This window comes from Podarcis erhardii, assembly GCF_964252035.2.
Source record: "Podarcis erhardii genome assembly, chromosome: 6".
Classification (NCBI taxonomy): domain Eukaryota; kingdom Metazoa; phylum Chordata; class Lepidosauria; order Squamata; family Lacertidae; genus Podarcis; species Podarcis erhardii.
This window is the reverse complement of record NC_138510.1, coordinates 61905168-61914255: the sequence shown is the minus strand read 5'-3', so window position 1 is coordinate 61914255 and position 9088 is coordinate 61905168. Positions and strand designations below refer to the sequence as shown.

General features: G+C 40.3%; 1 protein-coding gene across 7 annotated transcripts in view; it reads right to left on the bottom strand.

The window, feature by feature from the left end:
• Positions 1-648: 648 nt before the first annotated feature.
• PATJ (PATJ crumbs cell polarity complex component) overlaps positions 649-9088 on the bottom strand; it is a 157752-nt gene continuing 149312 nt past the window's right edge. For 6 of the 7 annotated variants that reach the window (XM_081867110.1, XM_081867108.1, XM_081867112.1 and 3 more), the window contains 3 exons: positions 8480-8583; positions 5007-5130; positions 649-2734 (listed from right to left, as the gene is read on the bottom strand). In XM_081867110.1, the coding sequence (XP_081723236.1) occupies positions 2588-2734; positions 5007-5130; positions 8480-8583 (375 nt within the window). In that variant the 3' untranslated portion in view covers positions 649-2587. The remainder of the gene's footprint in view (positions 2735-5006; positions 5131-8479; positions 8584-9088) is intronic. The other variant, XM_081867114.1, reaches the window with a different exon arrangement.

The following is a 9088-nucleotide window of genomic DNA, read 5'->3' as shown; positions in this document are numbered from 1 at the left end:
CTGTGTTCAGGATGGACAATGCCATGGTGAGTTTTGTGCTGAATATAGCTACCCTACTCTGCAATGGTCTGAGATGGTCTACCCTCAAAAATGGATTCCTGAATGCCCTGGGGGGATTTCCCAGCTAATGTGGCTGGCACTCCTGTTAAGGCTCTTGTCTCACTGTGGGATAGCGAGTTGTGCTGAACACGTGACAGATGCTCCCAATTGGCCTTGCTTTCACTGTGGAGCATGTAGATCACCTTGGTATGACAGTGATCTGCAAGCTATGAAATGGGAAAGTTGAAGATTAAGTGGTTTAAGGCCTGGCCAAGAGAGCATTGCTCCGACACCCTCACAGGCCTGCTATAACAACTTGATGCAATATTGTTTTTAATCTTGTGTTTTAATGCTATAACCCACCCTGGGATCTTAGTGTGAAGTAAAAAAAAAAAAAAAAGTAACAACTTAGCAAGGGACAAAATTGCTAAGAATCAACAGTCCTTAGCTCATGTTCCTGAATGATACTCATTTTTAAGTGTTTGTTCCAGGAGTCTATTATGCCTTTTAAGGAAAAATGTCATCTGGGATGTATCTGTTCTCTTCTAAAATAAAGTTAGGCTTCTGTGCATTGGTGCAATATTGACTCTGCTCCAGTATTCCTCCAACTTTTTGCAAGTGAATTTTATTTCAAATCTTTGGAAGTCGTAAAACATTTTATTTTACTGCCACACATAAATGAACTATATGTTTTGTTACCTCCCACCCACAGAAGTCAGCATTATTAAACAAACCAAAAGCCCATATACTTAAAAAAAGAAGAAGCATAATGCAGGCTTCATTAAAAGAATTGAGGCACAAATCCATTGGGAGGTTTTCCTGCCCACACCATGTTCAGACAGTTCCCATTCATCTCAACAGGGCTCAAAGCAAGGAGAACTTCCTAGCAGATTGTGCCTTTTTATCTTTTACATATAGCACTTACTTCCCTACCAGCTCAGTTGCAGGTTGCAATGCAATTTTTGGCAGTACTATATGTGGCACACAGAAGAGTGCAAACTGCAAGCAGCAATCATGTGATCTCTGCCTTGAGCCACAGGGAGTGCAAAATATCTCAGTATAGAAGCTCAACATCCTTTATATCAGAAACATATGCATAAAAGGGCAAAAGCTGGGGTCAAATTCAAAAGAATAGTTAGGAACTGTCAAATTACACATTTTTGGTCAAAACTAAACTAGAACGATCAACAGATTTTGGTCACAATCCTTAAACAAGTCTAAAATGCTTTTTCAAGTTTAATTATGGGTGTGCAGTGTGAACTTCAGCATATTTTATCAAACAGAATGCCTCCAGCCTTTAAAGTGTTCTTCCTGGGACATTTTCTTAGCATTTCTTAGAAATATTACTAGCATTAATCTGCACACTGATGTGTAGAAATCCTTTAAAATCTTCTTCCAGGCACTATTCAAGGAACACCCATGAAAGTATTCCAGTAGCTTAAAGCACTTTGTGATTAGCTAGATCCAAACATAGCACATAAAACAAAGACAATAATCTTAACGAGACAAAACCACCTTTTCTTTGATTACTGTGTCACCTTTGACCAATTTAGCACATATACAATCAACATGAATGTTATTGCATTCTAATTGTATCATACAGTTTACATACATTCTACAGAAATTGCAGGCTTTAGATAGAAAATTGTCACTTTGTTTACTGATGACAATGACATTGTACTACATAAATTTAACTTGAGCCACCAGGTTTCTTTTGCTATATTGTCATTATAAATAATGCGTAGCCCTATTTCAAGTTAAGGTGCTTCCTTCTGCCTCTGTGCAATTAAGCTTTATACTGTACAAACCATCCCTATCACTGAACCAGCTCCCATGAGACAGCCCCTTCAAAAGGCTCATGCCTATCCATCTCAATAATTTTTGGGAGCCAGCCTTTAAAACAATGGCACACACAAACTAAGGAGAGGCTGAAATTGACTTGTCATGATTCCCACTAACTTACAAATATCTATCCAGAGAGATTAGACAGGGAGGGTTGACATTTCATGATTAGAACACAGTTTACAATTAATTTCCCATGGGAGAATCTGACATTTCATCATTTAGAACAGCAGTAATTGAATTACATTTTTAATGTTTTCTGGAATGGCTGAAGAAGAAAAAAAGAATGAACATAAGTAAACCATGAATGAGATGAAAAGCCACTCTGTAGTTATCTCTGTGCATGAGATGGGATCCAACAATAAGCTAATTTCTTTCTTGTGTATAAGCTGATTTTTGTTTCAGTGACTTTACTTCCTATTGGTTGATGACAGGTCTGGGCAAAGCAGGAGCCAGGAAGCACATTCAAAGGAAACCAGGGATGAATGGGGGGTGGGGGGGTGGGCTTAAGGATTTCACAATTAGTTTGAATGACTAGGCAAAACGAACATCTACAATGGATGTAAACAGCACAGGCAACATGATTAATGGTGTGCTAAATTTAGACAGAGTTGGGTTTTCATCCCACACAGGATTGTTTTATAGCAGCTCTAGCAATGCTCAGAAATAAATTGCATCCAGCCCAGATTGAATTTGCAGCAAAATCTCATGACAACACTGTTAGTGTTACAGTCCCTTTTTGGCGCTTCAGAATTGCTACAGCTTGCTCATGAGTCACGCCTTCCAGAGTCTCTCCATTAACTGCTAAAATCTGATCGCCACGCTTCAGTCTGCTGTCATCTGCAGCTGCTCCCTGAAAAAAAACCAGAAATGGCACATCAGAGGCCAAGCAATTTGATGGGGCTTAATTAAAGAAGAAGAAGAAAGAGAGACATACACAAACCACCCTCAACGGTGACATTCCATTAACATTATTAATGCTTCTCGGAGCATTTGTGGCCATTAATGCTTCAAACACTTCACAGACGATGAGGAAAGGGGGTGGAGAGAAGATTCTGCTCTAGACCTGACTGCCCCCACCTCCAAGATTAGGCATGTCAATGGTACTCCCTGCCATTTTTGTTCTTTTTTTGATAAAACCAAACAGAACAAGATCAAATCAACTGAATACTGATTACTGACTGTAATAAAGAGATTGAAGAGGAAATCAAGTGCACATGTAGGTGTGTGTGTCCCATATGCCATCAATGGTATAGAGGCACACATTCATTGCTCTAGACCTGGTTGGCTGCCAACTGGGCCATGCAATGTTTGGAAATGAGATCTTTCCATAAGGCCTGATGCACTTCTGGGAGCCTCTCACTGTGTGGGCTAGTTCTTGCATATTGCATAAACGAGTACCAAGTATCCATAAAGTTGTCCTTTTGAGATTCACCCCCCCCCCGCATCTTGTGCTGCTGATTTAGCTTTCCAGAGATTGCTATCGGCCACACAGTGGCTAGCCATCTGCTTTTAGGGAAGGGCGAGGAGAACTTCCTTTGCTGCACTATTACTCAGCAGGCTGCTGTTAGCAGAAGCACCACTTTTCAAAAGATGTGTACTGATAGCCCACATAAGAACTCTGGAAGGAATAAGTCATGCATCATAGGATAAAGATTTGCACACATGGCTTCAAATCACAGACACACAGCTTGTTGAAAATGTGAACTGATGATGTAAAATTGTCCCACTTTTTTTTTTTTTTTTAAACTAACACAATGCTGGCCAAGTAGGTCAGTGTTGCCAGCTTTGCAAGATGAGATAACTGATGTATATACTATTTGTGTCAGTTGCTGGGTGAATTGCTGAGTTGCTGGGTCACAACAGGAGCCTCCCTCAAGCATAGAATTCCAGGTGGCCATGGCAGGACTCCTGATTTGTTTTTTTTTTAAATTAATGTCTAAACTAAATACCTGAAGCTGTGCTAATCTGATTGCAAACAGTGTCCCATTTTCTAATACTCCCCTTTTAACTTTTTTCTTTCTTAAAAAAACTGATTGTGGGCATTTTTATATGTTCTCAGCTCTCCAATATTCCACATGCCTGTCAGTTTATAATTTTTTTGACAGAGACATCTTTTTTTTTAATGTCTGTTTCACATTTCAGATTCTGCACATCTAAGCAAAGATTGAAACAAGATATGCACAACGGGCTGTGCATAAAATTTGATGCAACCTTGTCATATAATGCCCCAAACTGTTCAGTTGGGAGTAAGAAATATGCAAATACAGAAAATAATGCAATGAACAAAGAATATGATACGCCAGATCAACAAGGAGTAAAACACCCAGAAACAGGTACGTGAACACTTATTTGAATCTTTAAGTGGGAGAGGAACAAAGGATACACCTGATGCCAGAGGTATCATGGTGAACTAGGAGTGATGATAAATGCACGGCTGCAACTAAAATGCATGGCTTTGAAAAATCAAAATAGCAGCTGTGTAAACTTCTCTCCTGGTAACAGTAGCTCGGGAAGGGATTTGCACTGGTACCAGAGTTAAACCTCCCTTTCCCATGCGCTGAGATCTCAATTCTGATCAGCTCCTCCCCACAGCTGCTATTTAAAAAAACTTGACATGTTATCACACATTAATTGCGAATTGGACCTCAGACTGGTGCTTTTAAAGGGGCCTTCATTCCAAATATGAGAGCTTGAGAGCCCAACACCTTTCTGATGTGATAGAAGCTGAACTTTAAAGGATTGACTGTAAACACACCTTACATTTCAAGAACCTTTCCCGCTAAGAACTGTACATTGTTAAGGGTGGGGAGTGGGCTGTAGCTCTGTGAGAGCTAAACTGCAGCTCTCAGGACTCTTGGAGGAGGGTATGTGCTTTAAATGTATGGTGTGTACACAGCTGATGACATTCATTCACCTAGTCAATAGACAACTTTAAATTTTTTTTAGCAACAGCCTGCTGGGGGTATAGTTCCAATTTTCCAAGATATGGAAAGTCACAGACCGCCCCCCACTTTCCCCAATCAAAGAGTGGCTTTGATCAAATTAAAATGAAATTAGTTGTTACAAATGTATTTTGAAGCAGCGAAGATACATGCATAGGTTCATCTTTTCTTGTTGATTACCTTTGCAAAAATGGTCTTGACATAAATAGGGAGGTCTCCATGGGGACTTCCATAGCCCCCTACAATACTAAATCCCAATCCATCTGAGCCTTTCTCCAACACAATAATCTTAGGCTGAGGTGATCTGGAAAACACAGCAAACGCCACTTAAAACAGAGCTTATTTAATAAGTGGAAAGGTAACCTAATTGAAACGGCTGCACACTGACAGATCAATGGTGCGTATTGATCTAGTTGGCAGTAGCTCTACAGGAAATCAGGCAGAAGAGCCTTTCCAAGCACTGATATTGGAAAGGCCAAGGTCTGAAATTCAGATCTTGTGTACACAAAGGATACGCTCCACTACTGAGCTACTGGGCTTTCTCACAAATTAGCTATGTGAGACTAATGCTGGCTCTAGGTTTTTGAAGGACCTTTGTAAATACGTCCTCACTGAGACCCCTCCTTCTCACTGATGGCCATACTGTCCAATCCTTTGCACTACACTTTCCCTCTGGGCCTAATCCTCTCAACTTCCCAAAGTTGCACTCTAACTAAGGCATGTGAAGGATACTGGTCTATCTCCTCAGTCTTCTCACTGCTTACATGCTGAGAGGGGGCAAATAAACAAACAATGACATCAAGGAGGCTGAGGAGGTTGACAGTGGGTTCCTTGCTGGAGAATAATAATAAAATAATAATTTATACCCTGCCCATCTTGATGGGTTTCCCTCAGGAAGTGCCCAATGATGCCTATACCTTTGATGCTGGCCCTGTGTTGACCTATACTAGACCTGTGAGTTTCCCCCACCTCTGACTCTATATGCTTTTGTCAGCAGCATAAGAGGTAGGCATTGGCCAGCTGAACTTTTTATCATCAGTGAAAACTAGAAAATGTTTAACTACTGATGTTTTTAGCTGTTCACAGAGGAGAACCATGGCATGAAGAAAGCTCACAAAAAGTTGGCAACACTAGGATAGCAAGAGTGCATAAGTGATTTGCTTTGCTTGATGCATGTACTTTTCAAAACAATTATATCTAGCAGAAACCTGTGCTCTGCTTACAGCAGCCAAGGACTAACCTATAGATTGTTGATGGTATTGAGGTGAATTCCTACTCGGAAGATCCAGGCTGGAAGGAAAGTGGTTGTATGAAAGATGTTCATGGACCTGTGATTCCACAGTATATGTATTTTAAAATGAAGCTCACTATCTAAGAAGTGAAGCTACTAATGATGGCAGTTACAGATGAGAGAAGACAGTCCCAATATTTGTTTAACCACGACCAATGTGGAAGAGAATAATACCAGGACAGCCCCCTTTGGAGAGGAGCTTAGCAAACCACAAATCTTGAAGTTTTGAGATGTGCATCTGACTTGCAATGGAACCAACAGCAGAAATGAGGCCACCCTCATTAAGGAAATACCGTATTTTTTGCTCTCTAAGACTCACTTTTTCCCTCCTAAAAAGTAAGGGGAAATGTGTGAGCGTCTTATGGAGCGAATGCAGGCTGTGCAGCTATCCCAGAAGCCAGAACAGCAAGAGGGATTGCTGCTTTCACTGCACAGCGATCCCTCTTGCTGTTCTGGCTTCTGAGATTCAGAATATATTTTTCTTGTTTTCCTCCTCCAAAAACTAGGTGCGTCTTGTGGTCTGGTGCGTCTTATAGAGCGAAAAATGTGGTAGATAAAACACCAATTGCTCAATTGGAATGCTTACAAGAAGATTGGGGAGTCATGTGATAAGAAATAACCCAACACCATGCAATGAAACAGATGCCAAGAGTAATCTGAACTTGAGGTTTGGTGACCTGGTGTTATCTTGAATCAAAGGGGGAGAAAAGACTAAAAGTAAAGCCAAAGAGAAACTTTTTGGAGCATGCATCTAGAAGCTTTTTCAGGAAGAGTGGGCAAAGCTGTTCTTCATTTAATTTCTCTAAGGGCAGATCATCTGGAATTGTAGTTGTCATAACTCAGCTCAAGCGAAAACATAGCCAGATAGGAGCAGAATCAACATGACAACACATCAGTGGAGGAAACTCAGGAGGATTGGTTGTCACAAGTCAATCAGAATAGTAATAATAATAAAACCCTCCAAATCTTCTGGCAGCCTGGAAGATTCATATTTGCATATTTTTGTGTTATTAGCAATTATATTCAAGACTAGCAGCTGAAAACAAAAATGTTTACATAATCTGTCAAGGGAAGAGGCTGAGGACAGCCAAGCATTTCAACAGGTGCTCTTGAACAACAAAAGCATATCTAACCCTTGTTCCTAAAATAATAGAGATGGGATGTACCATTGGGTCTACTGACATACAGGCAGGGTGCTCCCTACCCAAGTTCTAAAAAGAGCAGCGACCCTACCCAAAGTCTATACTAAGAAAAGGAGAATGGTACAACCCATACCATGTAGGAAATTGCAGAGTTGCTTATATGCCTAATTTATAGGGCTTCTTTTAGTCATGAAGAAGGGCAAGAAGCAAGGTAGGAGACTGAGGTCCACTCCCCTCCCCCCCGCAATGCCACTGGAAACCCCACTGGTTTTCTCTTTCTCTTGCTGATATACTCCTCCCCTCCTCTCCTTTCACAAGGTCTAGAGATCATGTGTTGTATGAAAAATTTTTCATTGTGCAATGCTTATTAAGAATCACTGGATAAATACAACCCTGACATTATTCAGACTGAAAGATGTCACAAGGAAGTAGCAAAAGTAAGATGCATAAGGCAAGAGGTACATTAAGGAAAAAGACTCCCTAAGTAGAATAGAATAGAATAGATAATTTATTACGGTCGGAGACCAGCTTATAAAACACACTTGGACTCCCTAAGTATTTCAATCAAATGGACAGGGTGGCATTTTACAAGGAAAACTCCAGTGCATTTGTGGATCTTGACTACAGAGAAAAGACTCATTTGCCCATGGTGTGACAATCTATTAGATTTATGCATGAAGACTGATAGTGGACATGTGTATTCAAATGTAAGCCCCACTAAGTTCGATTATGTCCAAGTAAGATGGTATAGATTGCAGCATAAATCTTTCATCCCACCGAATTTGGAAAATCTCACAATGTGTATTAAGCTACAATCCACCCCCCTCTACAATCCATTTATATGCATCTCCATTATTTCAGACAACATGGGGAAGAACCAAGATTTAGACAACACCACCTCATATACTTTCTGATTCTCAACATACCACAATGAAATCACTCCAGCTAAACCATTCAACCGGTTTCACTAGCAGCCATACCATCTGCTGCACCTAACTAATGGCAATTTTTGACAACAGCATGGAATTCAAAATTTTGGAGTATTGGAAGTACAAATTGTTATGGCAACTTAAAAGCCTTTTAGCTATAGAAAGCAAGGGACAAATTATAATACATGCTCAAAGTCCAAAGTAATTTGTTAAAACTGATCGCAAGTCCAAATATCAATGCCGTTAAACTGAGAGCATTCTCAGCTTCTTCAGCACAACATGCATACTTACTCTGGGTCTTCAGGATGGTTTTCTGTAGGTGGGCTAAAATTAGTGCTAGCAGTCATGCTCTCTAGCTGGCTGGCGATGGCACTGATGTTGGTGTCAGCTACAACCTGCAAGACAAAGTGAAAGTGACAAATCTAAACATATATCTTAGCTAGCATATTATCAAGCAGCAAATGTATTCTGTATTCTTAGAAAGCCACTTTTCCTAATTAAAACAGAACTTTAACTGATGAGTGAATTGAGGAAGCACTCAAGACTGTAGCATTGTTAAAGCTAAGTGGATAAAGACATCATTTGTGCCTAGAGAGAAGGCTAATGAAAGCCATTTATATAACCTGGGACTCAGCTACATTAGTAAAGAAAAAGCATTTTAACACTGTGACACCAGATGGCGCTGTGGAGTCCCACCTTTAGCCAACGTGATTTCCCATTATGAAGTTTGCAACACGCTTTCCAGAAACACTTTTTGTTGTGTCAAGATCTACCCCTATTCAGCTTTTCAAAAGAAAAGAAGGTATGTTTGCCCAGAAGTAAATCCCCCGAGTTAAATGAGATTTACTTCCAGTTAAGCATCTATAGGACTGCAGCCTGTATAAATGCACACATGTATGA